Source organism: Oratosquilla oratoria, chromosome 1 (assembly GCF_046742065.1).
Source record: "Oratosquilla oratoria isolate Oo_2021 chromosome 1, ASM4674206v1, whole genome shotgun sequence".
Taxonomy (NCBI): domain Eukaryota; kingdom Metazoa; phylum Arthropoda; class Malacostraca; order Stomatopoda; family Squillidae; genus Oratosquilla; species Oratosquilla oratoria.
Genome location: NC_134777.1, coordinates 41979656 through 41999979, shown reverse-complemented (window position 1 = coordinate 41999979; position 20324 = coordinate 41979656). Strand labels below are relative to the sequence as shown.

General features: G+C 38.7%; 1 protein-coding gene across 5 annotated transcripts in view; it reads right to left on the bottom strand.

Annotated features, from left to right (window-relative positions):
- LOC143032983 (calcium and integrin-binding protein 1-like) overlaps positions 1–20324 on the bottom strand; it is a 42623-nt gene that overhangs the window by 9139 nt on the left and 13160 nt on the right. For all 5 annotated transcript variants that reach the window (XM_076198202.1, XM_076198195.1, XM_076198189.1 and 2 more), the window contains 4 exons: positions 16971–17060; positions 11394–11490; positions 2740–2887; positions 2111–2223 (listed from right to left, as the gene is read on the bottom strand). In XM_076198202.1, coding sequence (XP_076054317.1) covers positions 2111–2223; positions 2740–2887; positions 11394–11490; positions 16971–17056 — 444 coding nt within the window. In that variant the 5' untranslated portion in view covers positions 17057–17060. The remainder of the gene's footprint in view (positions 1–2110; positions 2224–2739; positions 2888–11393; positions 11491–16970; positions 17061–20324) is intronic.

Genomic DNA, 20324 nt, shown 5'->3' with positions numbered 1-20324 from the left:
CTTTGTTTTTGTCTACTGTGTCCCTGATCCAATTTTCCTTTTCTTTGATTACTTTAATAAAATATTTCTTTTGCATTTTCTTGCACTTGTTGGACAATTTCTTTTAATGCTATTTTTTGGTTCCCCTGATCTAATTTCCACTTTTTTTTTTTTTTTTGAAGATGTCTCCCCTATACTATCTCGAAATTTCTCAGTCACTGCTTTAATATGTTCATTTACCTCTCTTTTTAAAGCCTCATTTTTGCTAGTATCTTCATTTTTCATCCTTTCATCTTCATTTCTTACTTTTATTAATTCTTTTTTTAGGTCACTTATCACTATTTATTTCTGCATTCTGTTTTTTAATTCACTTACCTCTATACATTTCAAGGTATTCACTCCTCAGATCTATAAACTCTTTCTTTAACTCTGTAATCTCGCATGTGTATGTGTGTGTATTTACCTATTTACCTGGTTGTATTATATGGGAATGGGAGCTATGCTTGTAGTGACCTGTCTTTGTATCTTTCAGCATCTAGTTTGCTCTTAAATTCTTGTATGGTTTTTGCACACACTATTGTTTCATCCAGTTTGTTCCAGACATCCACCACTTTGTGTGTAAAACTATTTTTTTTTTTTTCAGATCTCTTCTATAACTCCTTTTTGAGTTTCTTTCCATATACTCTTGTTTTTCTTTTATCCCACTTTAATAAGTCTTCTCTGTCAAGGGCTTCCATGCCTTTCATGATTCTGTAAATGGTCAGTAGATCTTCTCTTTCTCTTCTTTGTTCCATGGTTAGTAGTTCCAGTTTAGACAATCTTTGTTTGTATGCCAATTTTGAAAGTGTTGATGTCATCTTTGTCATTGCTCTTTGGATTTTTTTCTAATTTCTTATATTCTTATTGTGCTGGATGTCCATAATGTCACAGCATACTCCTATCTTGGTCTTAACAGTGAGACTAATATTTTTTTTAACATTACTTCATCAAAGTAATTAAAAGCCTTTATTGACTCTTAATAAATTGTAGGTTTCTCCAACTATTTTGTTTATATGCTTGTCTGGTGACGTGTCTTTGTTAATAATTACTCCTAGGTCCTTTTTGGAGCTAACTTTTTTACTTCCTTTGTACCAATTTTATATTCTCCTGGTATTCTTTTTTTACTTTTTCCGAACTCCATTATACTATATTTCTTGATATTAAAGTTTGCTCCCCACTTTTGGCTCCATTCCCAGACTTTGTCCAGGTCTCCCTATAGTGATTCACAGTCTTTTTCTGTACTTTAGTAGTTTTGCATCATCTGCAAAGAAGTTCATATAACATTCCACTCCTTCATCCATGTCATTTATATATATGGCAAACATTATTGTAGCTAATACAGAACCTTGTGGGACTCCACTTATCATTTCTTTCCAGGTCAAGTTTTTCTCTCTAAGCACCACCCTCATTTTCCCCCATGCAAGAAATCTTCCATCCATTTCAATAAATTTCCTTGTACACCTATTATTTTGAGTTTTCTTAATAGGTTTATGTGTGGTACTTTATCAAATGCCTTTTGTAAATCCAGGAAAGCTCAATCTGCCCATCTGTCCCTTTCTTGCATTATATCTATTAACCTTGTGTGTGTGTGTGTGCTCACAACTGTTGCGGATTTGTCTGAACAAGTTACCGCATTTCTTGTGCAGGACCATTCTAAGCTCAAATTTGCCCCGCCGTGTAATGAAATACTAAATCTTCATCAGGCACTTTTTTTTTTTTTTTTTTTTTTTTTTTTTTTTTTTTTTTTTTTTACATTGCAAGAGAAATAAGAAAATGGGGTAACTAAAATCTTACTTCGTCAGACAAATCCACAGATACTAAAAATGTTTTTTGTATCTTAAGGAATTGACATTTAGAACAAACATATTACTAATATACAACTTGAGCTGAAATTACTATCATACGAATGGTCCCCATTGTTAGCTACCTTCAAAAGGTGATACATTTGATCGTTTTGTTCCAGTGATCACCAGAATAAAATCTCCAGAACTTACCACGAAGTAGCGCTCCATACTCTGAACAACCAGCTAACTCTGAACAATTTCATCAAGGGTGACGTACACTCTGAACAAGTTGAACAAAAGTGACCTACACTCTGAACAAGTTTCATCTTCTCTTCGGGCTGCAGAGCATTCGTGGTTCCTGTCAGGCGGTCAACAATGAGGTGGAGGTCTTCCTCATCCAGGATGGCATCCTCGTTCATGTCTGCACTTCCGTCAGGGGAAAAGAGGATCACATGAGTGCACATGAGTGGAGATGGTGGTGATGGGCCAGGCTTAAATGAGTCAAGTGGTGGGGAGAGTGGTGGATAGTGTATGGAATGGTAATAAGCATTGATGTGACAGGTCAACAGGAGTATGACAAACTCTGGAGAGTAAAGTCACAAGGAAGGCCAAAAAATATATCTATATACCAAAAGATTTCTTTCCTCTTATAAGGGAGGTAGCCAGCCAAGGCATGCAAATTGTGCACCCATTTGTTTCCCTTTTCATCTTAGTTCTTTGTGGATGAAGAGATATACATAGAATTAATACCATAATGTATCCATTATTGACATATAATGAAGTAAACAGTGCACAGAAAAATAAATGTCTACGCCATTTATAGCTATAGGTACCTCGTAAATACCAGAAATTAGAGCTTATTTGCAAGATTCTGAAAAAAAGGGAAAATGAATATGAAGGAGGAGAGGTTCTTAATGACATCAGAGGTAGTACTGACCAAAAACGTGGAAGGCGTAATGGGCCTTGAGCTGCAGGGGTGCCTTCTCACTCATGACAGACAGGATGTCCAGGAAGTCCTCAAAGTGGAGTTCTCCCCCCGGACCAGTTGAGAAGACGCGGGTGATGCGGTCTTTGAAAGGGTTGTACTGCCAAGACGAGGAGAAGGGGCAGAGAGACGATCAGGATTAGGAGATGGTGGCAAAAGAGAAGGTAGGGTGGAGGTGGAGGGCAGGATGGAGAACGTGAAGGAGATGGAAGATCAGAAGAAAAAATAATATTAGTATTAGGATGAGGCTTAGTACGATTCCCAACAGAATGACAAACACATAATGAATATGTTGTGCAAAGAGCAGACACCAGGGCCCTCACCTGGTGGGAGAGGGGTGATATATGCCTGTGGGCGGCACTTTTAGGGGGGGGGGTGACAATTCTAGCCTAGACTTCCAGTCCACAAGGCTGACAAAATAATAAATACACATACCTACATATACCAACGGGTTTTCCCCCCTTACAAGGGAGGTTGCATAAAGTCCGTCCCCACCCAATCCATCCCCACATACACCACCCCCATTCACCCTCTTCCCTCCTTCTAATTTGGCTCCTGCTGAATAACGGGTCATCCCTGCATTTCTCCCCCACTGCCCTGGGTCAGAAGGAATGTAGCAAGACACAGCGCATCCACTGCAAGGCAGCTTCATTTAATCGGCGACCCCTCCCTCTCCGTCCCCTCATGCAGAAAAAGACAAGACGGGGAGAAATCCCTTTGGGCTGCGTCAAAATATCATTCACACATACTCCCTCACCCCCCAACCATCACAGCATCATCCATACACAATCATTCTCCACTCACCCTATCTTCTGTCTTCTCCCTTCCTTCCTAAAGAGATATTCCATTCTTTCCTAATGCCCCCTTTATCCCATCCATCCATCTCATCCTTTGTGGGCCCCTCATGTTTACTCCTTCCACCTCTGCCTTCCACACCTCTTTTACTAATCTTTTTTTCACTCATTCTTTCCATTTGTCCAAACCATTCCAATACTCTTTCATGAACCCTATCTCCAACTCTCTTTTCACCCTTGCTCTCCTCCTCACCTCCTCATTTCTCACTCTATCTAGCCTAGTAACCCTTGCCATACCTCTCAGGCATTTCATCTCAAATACATTTAAACTCTTCCTCTCTTATGTTCCATGTTTCTGCCCCATACAGTGCTGTCAGCACAAACACTCCTTCATACGTGAATGGTGAACTTAAAAACAAACAGGTATTGGTGAAACTACGCCAAGGGAATATAGAATACACAGAAGAATTAGAAATGGCCGAAGTCATGAATAATCACTTCAAATCTGTCTTCACTAGAGAGAAAGCACAATATTGGAATGAATGAAATGAAAGGCAATCTCCCCCCCCTGAGCGAGATACCAATAACACAAAATGAAATAATGAAACATCTATCAAACCTTCACATCAAGAAATCACATGGCCTGGATGGAATTGCAAATTGGATTCTAAAAGAATGCAAAGAAGAACTAACGGACAAAATACATAACATAATAAGTTGCTCACTTAAAGAAGGAAAAATACCAAAGGACTGGAAAAATGCTAACATTTTACCAATATATAAAGGAGGAAACAAGGAAGAACCAACTAACTACAGGCCAGTCTCACTAACAAGCACTATAGCCACAATTTGTGAGATCATCATCAAGAAATAGATGGGTAAAACACCTGGAAACAAAATCATCAAGAATAGATGGGTAAAACACCTGGAAGACAATATAATAAACCCAATTCAATTTGGGTTCAGACAAGGAAGATCATGTACCACAAACTTAATATGTTTCTACTCAAGATTAATAGACATAGTGCAAGAAAGGAATAGATGGGCTGATTGTGCCTTCCTGGACTTACAAAAACCTTTTGACAAAGTACCACACAAAAAATTATTAAAAAAACTGGAACATATAGGAGGGATACAAGGGAACCTACTAAAATGGATGAAGGACTTCCTGATTGGTAGAAAGATGAGAGTAGTGCTCAGAGAAAAATATTCAGGTTGGAAAGAGGTGATCAGTGGAGTACCGCAAGGATCTGTATTGGCTCCAATAATGTTTGCTATTTATGTGAATGATATGGATGATGATGTGAAATGTTACATGAGCTTCTTTGCAGATGAAGCCAAACTGTTAAGGAAAGTAAAAACTGAAAAGGATTGCAAATCAGTTCAGGAAGACCTGAATAAGTTGTGGAACTGGAGTCAGAAATGGGAAGTGGAATTCAATATTAACAAGTGTAGCATAATGGAGTTTGGAAAAAGCAAAAATAGAATATCAGGACAATATAAAATTGGAACCAAGGAGGTAAAGAAGGAGAGATCCGAAAAAGATTTGTGTGTAATTATCTCAAACGACTTGTTATATGATAAACAGATAAACAAAATTGTTGGAGAATCCTACAACTTGATAAGATCAATAAAAGATGCATTTACATATTTGGTCGAAGAAATTATTAAAAAAATATTGGTCACACTGATAAGGCCTAGACTAGAATATGCAGCGAAATTGTGGTCACCCAGTACCAAAAGAATATAAAGAAAATAGAAAGAATCCAGAGAGCAGCCACAAAAATGGCACCTGCACTTGCAAACTTGTCATATGAGGAGAGATTGGCTAAACTGGAGTTACCGACTCTGAAGCAAAGAAAAGAGAGAGAGGACCTACTAACCATCTACAGAATCATGAAGGGCACAGATATACTCAATAGAGAGGACTTGTTAAACTGGGACAAGAGAAGCACAAGAGGACATGGAAAGAAAGTAAAACAAATATAGCTACAGAAGAGATCTGAAGAAAAACAGTTTTCAACATAGAGTGGTGGACACTTGGAACAAACTGGACAATGAAATAGTGTGCGCAAAAACCATTCATGAGTTTAAGAGCAAACTAGACACTACGAGATACAAAGGCAGGACACCACGAGTGTAGCTCCCCTTCCCGCAAAGTACAACTAGGTAAATACAACTAGATAAATATAATCTCTTTTTTGGCATCCATTCCCAAATGCCTATTCCCCATTATTTTTTTAAACCCCTAAGGTATTTACTTGTTTCTCTCAATCTACATTCTACCTCCACCTCCACTCCTCCCTTTCCTGCCACATTCACACCCAAGTATCTAAAGCTATCCACTTCCTCCAGTCTCTCTTCCTTAATACTCACTTCCAATTTGCTGCCACATTCTCCCCTTGTACATCTCATCACCTTACTTTTATCCACATTAATCTTCAACTTCCTTCTTTTGCACATCTTCCCAAATTCCGTCACAAACTTCCTTAATCCCTCCTCTGATCCTGCCATAAGCACAGTGCCATCAGCAAAAAACAACTGGCTTATCTCCCATTTTTTCCATTTTCTTTAACCATCTCCGATCCCCGGCCCATTACCCTTGCATTTACCTCTTGAATCACACCATCCATGTATAAATTGAACAGCCAAGGCAAGGCGACATAACACACCCCTGGAGAAGTCCCACTTTTACCTCAAACCACTCACTTTCTCCATTTCTAATTCTAACACAGATTCTACTACTCTCATAAAAACTCTCGACAGCCTTTAACAGCTTTCTTCCTATCCCATATATCTGCAATACCTCCCACAGTGCCTTCCTGTCTACCCTATCATAAGCTTTTTCCAAATCCATAAAGGCCAAAAAAAATCCTTATCTTTTCCTAAAGCTTTCTCACATATCTGCCTTACCACAAAAATCTGATCCACACAATCCCTACCTGTCCTAAATACACACTGTTCCTCATCAATTACTCCCTCTGTTCCTCTCCTAATCCTCTCAATCAAAACCATCCAATAAGCCTTCCCAACTACACTCAACAAACTGATCCCTCTGAAACTACTACACTCACACTTGTCCCCTTTTCCTTTGTAAAGTGGAACTATGCAGGAATTCCACCAGTCATCCAGCACTCTACCTTCTTTTAGACAAACATTAAACAACCTCACCAGCCAGTCCATCATCACTCTACCTCCCTTTTTTAGACACTCCGCATTACACCTTTATATCCCTATCTCCCTTCACATTTAGCAAATAATAATATTAAAAAAGGTCAAAGCCCTAAATATTTTACCATAATCAGCAGGTTTTGTGTTAGAATCAACAAATTATAAATATCTTTCCTTAACCCCTTCCATACGGTGCCGCACACGTAGGCGTCATGGGGAGCGAGTGTATTCGCGAGGCTGCCATATCGGCGTCTTGATTATATTTATTGTAGTCGCCCCTCCATAATGACATTCTTTCTAATTCTTTTGTAATTGCATTTTCTATGGTTATCAAAATTCACGGGTGAAGAGAGAACGATCGATATAAGCGGTGACTATATTTTATGATGCGAGTATTATTACGACACGTCGTACGGCTGGCATTGGCTGCTGCCACCGAGATCTAAGTCCATGACGCCTACGTGTGCGGCACCATATGGAAGGGGTCTTTCTGCAATAGGTACAATAAAATACAAAGTTAAAAATCTGTTTAATTATTTTCAAGCCAATAGCTAAAATAGGCAGTAAGGGATGGTGGAGGAGGGAAGTTGTGGTAATAGGGGGGGGGGGGGGGGGTTGCACTGATACCTTAGCCCTGGGGCAGCACTTTTTGTAGGCATGTAAGGTCTCTGGCAGACACAAATCATGAAGTTCATTCACAGAGTTTTTGTGTACATGTACACCCATACAACTGCACATGCTCAACATGACCATCGAATACACAATGACCCAGTGGATTAGGACAAATACTAGATATAGAGGTAGTGAAGAACCTTCAAAGCTGGACTTAATACTTACAACAGAGCCTGAGATTGTCAATAAAATTGATTACAAAACCCCAATCGGAAAGAGTGACCATGTACTAATAGAATTGGAGTTGAAAGAGCAAATGGATCAAAGCAAAAATGATAAATATAGAAGAGGAAGACTAATGTACAACAAAACAAATTTTGAGAAACTCAAAATACTCTTTTACAATGCAAACTGGGAAAATTTCTTAAATGAAGAAACAGGGATGGCAGAGAAATGGAATATACTAAAAGAAATTCATAATGAGGTAGTAAATAAATATGTACCACAAAAAAAAATGGAGAGAACATACATAAAAAGCTGGTACAACAAAAGGTGTAGTGAAGCTAAGGATAATAGAGACAAAGCTTGGAAGAAATGGAAAAGAGACAAGAAAACAAGCAAATGGCAAATGTACACCAAACTAGAAATGAGTATGTAAAATACGGAGAGATGAAAAGAGAAACAATGAAAAAAAAAATATAGAAAAATGCAAGGAAGAACCCAAACTATTTTACAGGTATGTAAATGGCAATCTGAAGAACAAACAAGAATTAAAAAAACTGCAAGGTAAAAATGAATATACAGAAGAATGAATAAATGAATGAATAAATAGATAGATAAATAAATGTATTAATAAATAAGTAAACTAATAGACAAATGAATAAATATGGAAAAATCAGAAGAGGAGAGGAAGACTAATACAAATTATTTGCTGGATCAAGTCCAGGAAGTCAGTCTGTTATGGTTGATATCAAGACACTAAGAGCTCAATGCTCAGTTCAGGAATCAAAGATAGAATATCCAGAAAGTTAACATTAAGTAATTGCATTTAATTATTATCATAAATCTGAAAAAAGATCATTTGTAAGAGAAAAATAAAGAGTGTAAGTTCAAAATAGACTACAAACTGCAGGATAAAGACACTAAAACCAAACCAGATGAGAAGAATACCATGGCAGGAGAGGGATGGGTAAAAACTCAGGAAGAGCGAAAAGTAAAATAGAAGAGCATCTGAAATAAGATGTGGGAAGAATTGGTGAAGATGCTAAACATAGGGAAGTGATTGCTAGGAATGTAGATATGAAGAAATGTGTCATAATTTCATGGTAGAAAGAGAATCATCATACATCAAGAACAGGACGAAATTATAAATTCCAAAATCACAGATATCATACAAGCATTTATGGAAACCGATTCCAATTTGCAAGAAGAGTAAGTGTTCAGACTAGGTACACGCATAAAGAAAGGAGAATAACCAGTGAAATTCAAGGCACACGCTAAGTAATTCATCCATCTATCTCTTACAATTTCCTTCACACATTTTGTCTATCATGCAGATCAAGGATACCAGTCTGTAATTCAGCTGTTCTTCCCCTACTTCCTCCCTTGTGGACCTCATTTGCTACTGCCCCATCAAATGGCACCTTCTCTTTTCACATGGAACATAAAATCAGTTGGAGTATTCTATCCACCACTGATCTCTACATTCTTTCAGTATCCAATTCTTGATCTCATTTGGCCTAAATGCCCTTCTCACACCCAAGTTTCTATGAAGCTTACCCACTTCATGTACATCCACTTTCACGTTAAGACATTTTCTTTCCTTCAAAGTCCTCTTTCCTGCTGAATGCCAATTGAATATTTTCATTCATTATTTTAGCATTTTTTTATGTTTTTTGTTTCATATACATTAATTTTTAACTTAGAGACTCCTTCCCTGTTTCAGCTTGCCATTCACAAATCTGTAAAACAATTTAGGTTCATTTCTACATTTTTCAGCTACAACCCTTTCTTCCTCTTCTAATTCTTGTGCATTCCTTTCTTGTTCTTATGGCTTCTTTGTTCTTCTTTTTCCCCATTTCCAAAGCCCTACCTGTTTCTCCCACCATTCATTCTTGGCCCATATTTTTTGCCCTATTCTGCATAATTGTTTGTAGTTGTATCTTCCTTGTCTGTATGATTCTTTTATTTCTGTCTTCCCTAATACACCGAGTCCTCCTTATATGGTAATTCTTTATCCAGTAAATTCACAGTTACGGTATTTGGTAATTACTACCCATGATTCTATTTATGGTAAGAAAAATTCACAGATACGGTATCCGCTCGTGTTTTGGAGGTAAAATTAGATATTTTGAAGAGGAAAGAGCAGGGAGAAGGTACGTCTGCCATAATTTGAAACTTGGGTTCGGTATAAGGTAATTTCAATTTGCGGTAAGGTTTTCAGGAACACATATGTACCGTATAATGAGGACTCACTGTACCAGGATAAATTCAAGATCTACATAATCACTTTTAACCATTGGACACCAGTCTTGTCGGTATGTTCTTTCATCCACTGGATCATTATATTATTCATTGTTATATTCAACAATGAATTGTCCCATGATTCCTCAAACCCAGCTGTTTCTACCCCTCCCATTTCATCTCTCCACAATCAAAATATCCCATCAGCAATATATTTTTGTTCTTTTAATTTTTCCCCAAATGTTTGACTGTATTTATCATTATCTTTTTAATGTTCCTTTTTGGTGATTTACATACCACTATAAAGTCTCTTTTTCCATATTAATTATCTCGGCCATTTTTTCTTACGTTACCATTTCTTACTCCTTTATGTATTTTTTGATCACCAATCATCCCACTTTTCCTCCCCTTTCCCACCACCATAATTATGTTATATGGTTCCTCGTGCAATCAGATATCAACATTTCCATTGAGTTTGGTCTATTTATTTCTAACCTTGCTTAATTCAATACATCTATATTAGTGTACACCACTTTTAGTTTTTATTTGTTGCTTCCCTCGCTCTCTTCTCGATTTTTTTTCCCATACCATTTTTTCATTTTCTCACCCATCACTCTCCAGTGAAACAATGTCCTTTCTTTATCGTTTCTCCCGTTTTCACTCTCTCTTTCATTGGGGCTTCTGAAAGTTTTCTTGTTTTCCCTCCCTTTCTTCTCTTCTTTGCTGGACATTACTTCATTAAACTTGACTCTTGTACTCATGAATTTTTATTCCCCCTTCTCTTTGTTTTCATTTTTCTTGGCATCTTATTATTTTTTCATACTATCTTCTAGTTTATCCTTTTCTTTTGACTCTTCATGCTCCCATTTCAATTTGTCAAACTCACTCTTTATGTTTTCTTTTAAACTACCCCCTCTCTTTGTTTTCATTTTTCTTGGCATCTTATTATTTTTTCATACTATCTTCTAGTTTATCCTTTTCCTTTGACTTTTCATACTCCCATTTCAATTTGTCAAACTCACTCTTTACGTTTTCTTTTAAACTACTCATACCATTTAATTGGAATTCTGTTTTCCATTCTTGCAGCCTTATGGGCTCTTAAAACTGTTTACCGAGTGCACTCATAGTTTTCCATGTCATTATGCCTTTCACTATGTTTATCACTGTTTTTAGTTGGTCCATATTAATTATCTCTCTAATAAGCCACCTATAAACAGCTTTATGCTCTGCTCACTGTTGGTACCAAATTCACTACAACAATCACCAGGTCACATGTCAATTTAAAGAGTTACACCTACATTCTGAAATTGAGTTTTCCTTCTTTTTGTTTTGCACTGTGTCACCTCCAATTACTCACTAAATGGGATCCCAAGACTCCACCCCCAATCCCCACAACCACTTATTATGTATATAACAATGGTTAATTTTGTTAACTCTGGCTGCTATAGCGAAGGCAGAGGTGAGGATGTCTTCTCACCACACAACAAACATAAAATGTTGCGTGTGCATAGAAGTCTATATATAAAAGGCCAAATTAAAACATGTATAAATAAAGGGAGGGCTTACCCTGAGCTCTTCGATGCTCTCAAGGTCTTGGGGCTTCATGGTGGCATTTCTGTTGTGGTGGTCTCGATCCAGCCGAGATGACCACTTCTCCCAGGCCCTGCAACAAACCAAACCAAATTCAGAATAATGCCATTCACCAATGTGATAAACAATGTAAACAAATATATAAATACATTATACCTCGGGAATTTTTTGCCCCATCTGTGGTCAACTTCATAAAGAAAAAGTTTGGTAATACAAAGAGTCTGGGTTTGATACTAGGTTGCACCAGCCAGTGAGGATACTCTTTAATGATGGGTGATTTCTCCTAGCTGAGTAAAACCATTTGGGACGCGCCATAGCAAAACCAGTGAGCATGATCTCACTAAAACAGGCTGAACTAGCAGGGAAAATCATGCCCTGCTGTTGTTGAACAATTTTTGTATAATTTCTATTTCACACTAAATTCCAGGTTTTCTAGATGTCTTCTTTTATATTCTATTGTATGCATATTGTCAAGAATGTTGGTGCAATGTGCAACAAGATCCCTGCCGTCTATCCAGTCTCCTCAATGTTCGTGTATAGACCACATTCGCTATCCCATTTTGCAGAGAAGCCCATCTCTGTAGCGAGGACATGACTGGTTGATAACTGGAAGGACATGGACATGTGGAAAGGTTAACAATCTTTTCATTCAATGCAAGAGACAGAGCCTGTTACGATAAAATGGGCGATTGTGCAAACTTGGATGGCGAGTTGAGAACAGAAGGTCGATTCACACTATGCGGTTCAGACAGGCATGATTGTAGGTGACAAAAAAATCTACATTGGCCGGGGGTCCAGGGACAGAGCCCCCGGTTGGGGTAAGGGGGCCGCGGGCTTAGGCTGAGTCCCTAGGCTAAATCGCTAGTAAACAAACGCATGCAAGCTGTTCCGTTGATGTTGCTATAGATATAATTCGGCCAAAATAAATTCTACCCCAGTCATCACCTTGCTATACGTACACGTGCACACCACACCACACAATGCTACACAAAACGAACCGCTTGCGGGCCAGCACAAAACAACCTGTTTACACACAGGTACAGCCGACACACGAATCGCCCAAAACTTCACATCAACCAAAAATTATTCGACCACAACAAAATCGTTTTTTTTAACAGGATCGTTTATTACAATCGGGAATTAATGACATTTGTGAATTAATGACAAAAAATCGAGATCATTGTCAGGGAAAGAACAAATCGGAGTCCCGATTTAAATCCGAATATCATGCCTGCCACCCGGACTGCCACAAGAGAAGCCTAATCCGCACGTTATGGAATCAAGCAGAGAAGATCTGCTCTACGACAGATGCGGCGAGGGTGGAGAAAGGCACCTACGTGACGATTTCCGAACCAACGGTTATCCGAATCGGACCGTACGGAAATGGACGAGGACACGGCGCACCGGGACACAATCCCCTCACACAGGACACAGGGTCACAATTCCGTACATAAGGTGCATCAGAGGTAACGGCCAGGATACCCCGGGATAAGAACATACAGGTAGCACATAAACCACGCAACACTGCATCACAACTTCACCAGGGTCAAGGTCATAGAAGCACCCACTCAGCAGGCGGGTGTAGTGTACCGCATTAGCTGTTTGGATTGTGATGCAGATTACATAGGAGAAACACAGAAGAAACTCGCCACTAGAATTGAAGAACACAAACGGGCAGTCAAACGGAAAGATGCAGCCTCAGCACTCTATAAACACATGAACGAACTACAGCACAACATTGACTGGACAGGAGCCATAGTGGTACATAGAGACAACTCAAAGAAAAGGAGATTATTCTTAGAAGCGTGGACGACAAAAGAAGTTAGCGTAAACAGGTTCATAGACGTAAATCCAATATACTTGGGCGCTAGAAACACAAAGACAGACGCGGCATAAAGTGACTTCATTTTAAACTACGTGAGTGAGAGAGGACAATGTGAACAAAAGTCACAGAGTGGGTGAACAAGATTTAGTTTATTTCCTTTGCGTGCAAGTGCGTAGTGCACCTTTTTCAGTTGTTGCACAAGTGGCACTTTATTTTTCATCTTATTTTATCTTTATTTTAATTTATTGCATTGTATTTATTCTTTGTAAATTAAATGTATATGAGATCCTTCATGTACAATTGGGTATGTAAGGTGGTCCAGTCGTCCGGTACTCGTAGCGTATGGAGGTCGCCAACCTAGCCAGCAAAGGCAGGTTACCCAACTTACGAAGAGAAAGAAACAGAGAGAGCGGGAGGGAGGGAGAGAGAGATAGAAGGAGGTGGGGGCCTTCTCCAGACTCCTTTCAACCTGTAGACACAGTATCGTATACCCGAGACTCCCTGTCGGTCAACAAAGCAAACGAGCGGAATGACTGACTGACGAATTTGAACTCCTCAAAACCCGCCGCTGCTCTTTCTCTCCCCGACTACAGTATACATCACCTACCTTGGAATCACCCCTCAACGCCCCCCCACCCCCATCACTACTTCTCATACACATCGCCCTCGCACTCCTATTCTCCACATTACATTTATCTAGTTTTACAGACACACACACACATATATACATATATATATATTGTGTGTGTGTATGCGTGTACACATATATATATATATATATATATATATATATATATATATATATATATATAATATATATATACACATATATATATATATATATATGTATATATATATATGTAGATATACAACACTGAATAAGTCCCAGTGATTAGAGATACATTTTAACAACCACAATGCACTTTAATTCTCAGCCATCAACATCGGGAGACCGAATGGAGGCCCACATGCAGAAATTGTGGACTCGAACTCAGCAATCACATGACAAGTGCCGTAGTAACTTACCAACTACGCTATCAAAAGATATATAAGTTGAGCGCAACCTTTCTTATATATTTGTATGCTCGAGTTACACATACATGAAATTTTGCGTTCAACCCATTTCCACTATGATATCTCGAAGTTGTATGTTCTCCCTTATAAACACCGATTTAAAATGCTTGTTCATAATTTCTGCCATTTCTATTTCCTCTGTGTATTCAACTCCTCCTTATCGTAGTTTCTCTAATTCTTGTTTGTTTACAAATCTGTAAAATAGATTTGGTTTATCTTTACATTTTTCTATGACATCCTTTTCGCATTTTCTCTTTTCTTCTCTGCACACTTGTACACATTGATTTCTATAACTAGTATATATTTTCCATTTTCAGGTGTTTCGTCTGTTTTCCATTTTATCCAAGCTTTATCTCTTTTGTCTTTTCACTCCCTACATCTTTTGTTGTACCAACACTTTACATATTCTTTTTCTTGTTTTTGTCTTGGAACATACTTTTCCACTCCTTTAAATTTTTTTTTTCTCAAAATATTCAATTTCTCTTCTACTGTTGTTTCCTCCTTGTGTATCCTTTCCCAGTCTGCTTTTTGAAAGAATTATTTTATAAAAAAAAAAAAAAATTCCATACACCAATCTTCCCTTTCTATATTGTTCGTTTTTTCAATGTATTTTTCCTAATTTATTTCCAGTTCAACCAATATGTGGTCACTTTTACTTATTGGTGTCTTATATTCAATCTTGTCCACTATTTCAGGTTCTGGTGTGATTATTATCTCGATGGTTCTTCCTCATTTCTATACCTAGTATTCTCTTGTATCCATTGCGTCATTGTATATTCTATAATCATATCAAGTAGTACATTTCCCCATAGGTCGTCTCCACCCTTCACTGTCATTTCTTCCCAGCAGATTTCTTTTACAATTAAAGTCACCCATTATAATTATTCCTTCTCCATCTTCCATTATCTTATTAAGTGTTATCCTTGTGTCTTCTAACATATTTTTGTGTTCTCTCTCTTCCCATGAAGCCGTTTTAGGAGGCACATAATTTACTACAAACTTCCTGCTCTTCCCATCCCTGTCCTCCATTTCCATCATAATCATCTCTATTCTTTCCATATGTGACATTCCTCACATTTATATCCTTCTTAGTCAGGAGCATAACTCCACCCCCTTGTTTACCTCTGTTTCTAATCCAATAATTATATGCACCATGTCCTACACTGTTGGGTGGTAGTGGACCTTTCAATTTTGTCTGTACAATTCCCATTATGTCCGGTTCTTTTCCCTTCAGGTAATCATTCAGTTCCTTCAAACCTGTTATTAAGCCATCTATATTTGTGTAAGACATTTTTAATTTTCTGCTACCTCCATCATACTTTCTGTTTCCCTTTCGTTTTTCTCTGCTATGAACCATTTCCTCACTTTCATATCCACTACTCTCCAATAAAATTTCTCTTTGACTTTGTTCTGTTCTCGTCTTTTTCCTTAGCTTCCATTATTTTTGCTTTCTCATCCTCTCTTTCCTCTTTACTCATCTCTCTTTTTATCCATACTTGTTTATATAGATCACTTTTTGCTAGTTTCCCTGTTTTTGCTAAGATATTCTCTGCTGTCTTTTGTGACCTGAATTTAACCTTAATTGGTCTGGTCTTATCTGTATTGCATTTCCCTATTCTATATATTTCTTCAATTTCTTTTCTTATTTCTTATTCATCCTCTTGAACTACTTCCAATATCTTGTTTACCTTTTCCTTCTCCTCTTTTACTCTTGTAGTCCTATTTGGATTATGCTTCTCTTCCATCCCTAATATAATTATACATTTTTGTCCGCTAAATCTCTTACTATATTCTCCTTCTCTCTCATCACTTTAATAACTGTGTCCTTAGTTTGTTCTTTCATCTGTTGTGTCACTATGTCTCTAAATACAATTTTATTGTTCTCTTGGACTTTTTTCCAACCCTGTACTTCTTTTGCTATGGACTCTTTATTCTCTTTATTATTATTCTTTAATTCCTCATTCTCATCTTTTACTTCTTTTAACTGTCTTTTTAATTCTTCTATTTCTTTAGTTAGGTTTTGGTTTTCCTTCTTTAGTTCTTCCAATTTATCAACTCTTTGCGTAATCCGTGTAAGTTGGCTGAACCTAACCTCCCAGTGTTCGATCATTTTCTCTAGTTTTTCCTCTAGACTTGCTAATCGGGGGAGGTTGGCATCCCCTCCTTCATTAAATCCATGAAAATTATTGTCTCCATTTTCTGTTATGTTGTTCTTATCTATATTTCTGATTTTAGTGTCTTTCCTGAAATTTTCGATTTCACCTGCGTCGTCTGCAGCCCTCTTGTTGACATTTCTTCTGACGTCCGGGGGGAGCCCGTTCGTCTCCTTCCCCATTTCCTTCCATTTCCCTCAGTAATCCCTCCCTTTCTCCTTTTTCTTCACCTTCCCACTACACCACGAGATTTCCCCTTCCCTACTAATACAACGAAGGTACTCCCTCGTCGTTGAGATCGGCGAAACTTGAAGTTTTCCTGGAGTTCCAAACTTCGCTGTCAGTTCGACCGGTGTGTGTGTGTGTGTGTGTGTGTGTGTGTGTGTGTGTGTGTGTGTGTGTGTGTGTGTGTGTGTGTGTGTGTGTGTGTGTGTGTGTGTGTGTGTGTGAGTAGTTGGGTGTGTGCGGAAATGAACCACGTCTTGGTCAATTGATACCTACAGCAGGATTTCCTTGCGGGTGAGGTAGGTGAGCTCCTCGTATTCGTCCAGCTCCTCATGAGTGAAGACGCTTTTCCTTCCGCCCATCACTCTGAAAAAAAAGGGTGACGTCAACTAAGGGGGATAGCCACTCTGCATGTGGTACTTTGTTCTAACAGGCAATACTCACAAACTACTGTGCTAATAAAGATCCCATTCAAATCTTATGAAATTGTAATTAGTTTTGTATCATCTTGTGTTACGAACATCAATATCAGTAGTGTTGGAAATCCTGAGACTAGTGTCGGCCTTGTGGCCAAATTCTCCCTGCCTCGGATCTCGATCTTATACCTTCTGACCTTGGTGGCCCAGGCCACTTCGAAGCCTCTATCTTTTCATGTTCTATATAACTTCTTTTTTACATTTTGTAATTATTTTCCTGCAAGTACAGTCTAGATCTACCTGGTTAGATACTGTGGAGCTGTCGACTTAAGCTGCCGTTATGGCGTTCGACAAAAAATCTTGTTTTTGGAGATTTTTCGTTTTTGTTCATGTATCTCTGTATGCATGTGTGTGAGTATGCATATTGTGTGTGCTCATGTGTGTGTGTATGTGCGTACGTGTGTGCGTGTGTGTGCATGTGTGTTCACATGCGCACGTGCGCGTATGTATGTGTGCGTGTGTATGTCTGTGCGCATGTGTACGTATTCACCTTGGTCTTTGGATCACGTGTTGGACTCGTGATCGACAACTATTTCCCTCCCGGAAGAGAGCTCAGAGCTCGTATGACCGATCTATGGTATGTCTGTATGTATGTGTGTGTGTGTGTACGCGCGCGTGTGTGTGCCTGTGTATGTCTGTGTGCATGTGTGTATGTATGTGTGTATTTACCTAGTTTTACCTAGTTGTATCTTACAGGAAAGAGGAGCTAAACTCGTGGTGTCCTGTCTTTGTATCTCTCCATATCCAGTTTGCTCTTAAATTCTTGTATTGTTTTTGCACACACTGTTTTTTTCATCCAGTGTATTCCATACATCCAGCACTCTGTGGAGAAAACTGTTCTTTTTCAGGTCTCTGCTATAATTGTCCTTTTTAAGCTTCTTTCCATGTCCTCTTGCGTTTCTTTTATCCCAATTTAGTAAGTCTTCTATGTCGAGGACTTGCATGCCTTTCATAATTCTATAGATGGTCAACAAGTCACTTCTTTCTCTCCTCTGTTCCAGAGTCGGCAAATCCAATTTTAACAGTCCTTCTTCATATGAGAGTTTTGATAGTTCTGGGGCCATCCTCGTAGCTGCTCTCTGGATTCTCTCAATTTTCTTTATATTATTTTTTGTATTGGGTGACCACAGTGTCGCTGCGTACTCCAATTTAGGCCTTATCATTGTGACTAGTATCTTCTTTACCATTTCTACATCCAAGTAGGTAAAAGCCACTTTTATTGCTCTTAGTAGGCTGTAAGTTTCGCCGACAATCTTGTTTATATGTTTGTCTGGGGAGATATCTTTTGTGATGATCACTCCCAGGTCTTTTCCAGATCCCTCTTTCTTAACTTATTTTTCACCATTTTTATATCTTCCAGATATCCTTTTTTTTATACTTTTTCCAAACTCCATTATGCTACATTTTTAGTTTTAAATTCCACTTCCCACTTCTGACTCCATTCCCAAACCCAGTTTAGATCAATAATGATTCGCAGTCCGTTTTAGTACTCACTTTCTTTAACAATTTTGCATCACCTGCAAAGGAGCTCATATAACATTCCACTCCCTCGTCCATATCATTCACATAAATGGTAAACATGATTGGAGCCAGCACTGATCCTTGTGGGACTCCACTGATTACCTCTTCCCAAGTAGAAGTCTTCTCTCTGAATACTACCCTTATTTTTTTCATGCAAAAAGTCCTCCATCCACTTCAATAGTTTACCTTGTATCACACCTATAGTTTCCATCTTAAAAGTTTTTTGTTAGGCACTTTATCAAAAGCTTTAGGTAGATCCAGGAAATCGTAATCGGCCCATCCGTCCCTTTCCTGTATTATGTCTAGCAGCCTTGAATAAAATCAGATAAAATTTGCAGTGCACGATCTTCCCTGTCTGAATCCAAACTGTCTCGGATTTAGTATATTTTTCTCCTCCAGCTGTTTTATCCATCTACTTTTTATAACCTTTTCACAGATTTTTGCTACTTTGCTTGTAAGGGGAACCGGTCTGTAATTTGTTGGGCATTCTTTATTTCCTTTATAGATTGGTGCATATCAGCATTTTTCCATCCTTGTGGCATTTTTCCCTCTTTGAGCTAGCAAAATATTATGTTGTATATTTTTTCTGTTAGTTCTTCTTTCCATTCTTTTAATATCCAATTTACAATTCCATCCAGGCCGTGCGATTTCCTGACATTGAGGTTCGTTATTTGATCCATTATTTCTTTCCATGTTACTATTATGGAAGGCAGATGTGGAGGGAGTGAACATGAGGGGACGTCCTAGGATGAGGTGGATGGATGGGGTGAAGGGGGCTTTGGGGAAGAGGGGAATGTCTGTTGAGGAAGGAAGGGAGAGGACGGAAGACAGAGGTGAGTGGAGAATGGTTGTATATGGATGATGTTGTGACTGCATGAGGAGGAATGGGCGGGGGGGTGGGGTAGTATGTGTGAGTAAATTTTGACGCAGCCCGAAGGGATTTCTCCCCGTCCTCGCCTTATATGCAAAGGGGGACGGAGAGGGGGGGTCGCCGATTAAATGAAGCGGCCTGGCTGTGGATGTGCTGTGTCTTGCGACACTGCTTCTGACCCAGGGCGGTGGGCAGGGTGCAGGGATGACCCGTCATCCAGGAGGTGCTCAGATGAGAGGAAGGGTGGGAGGGGTGTGGAGTGTATTTAGGGATGAAATGGGTGGGAGTGTTTTTATGCCTTTCCCTTTTTGGCTACCTCCCTTGGAAGGGGGAAAAAGCCTTGGTATATGTATGTATGTATGTATTATTTCCTTCATGGGGGTGGATTTCACTTCACTCCCTTCAACCCGTTGTTGTATTTTTTCTCTAGTGAAAACCGACTTGAAGTGTTTGCACATAACTTCAGCCATTTCGGTATCTTTTGTGTATTCAGCGTAGTTTCACTATTTACAGCGTAGTTTCACTATTTCCTGCTTGTTTTTCAGTTTCCCATTTACATATCTATAGAATAGATTTGGCTGATCTTTACATTTACCTATTATCCCTTTCTCATATTTACACTCTTCTTCCCTACGTATCTTTACGTATTTGTTCCTTTGGTTAACATATGATTGCCACTTTCTCTTTTCTCCATCTCTTCCAAGCTTTGTCTCTTCTATCTTTCGCTTCACTGCACCTTCTATTAAACCAACATTTACACCC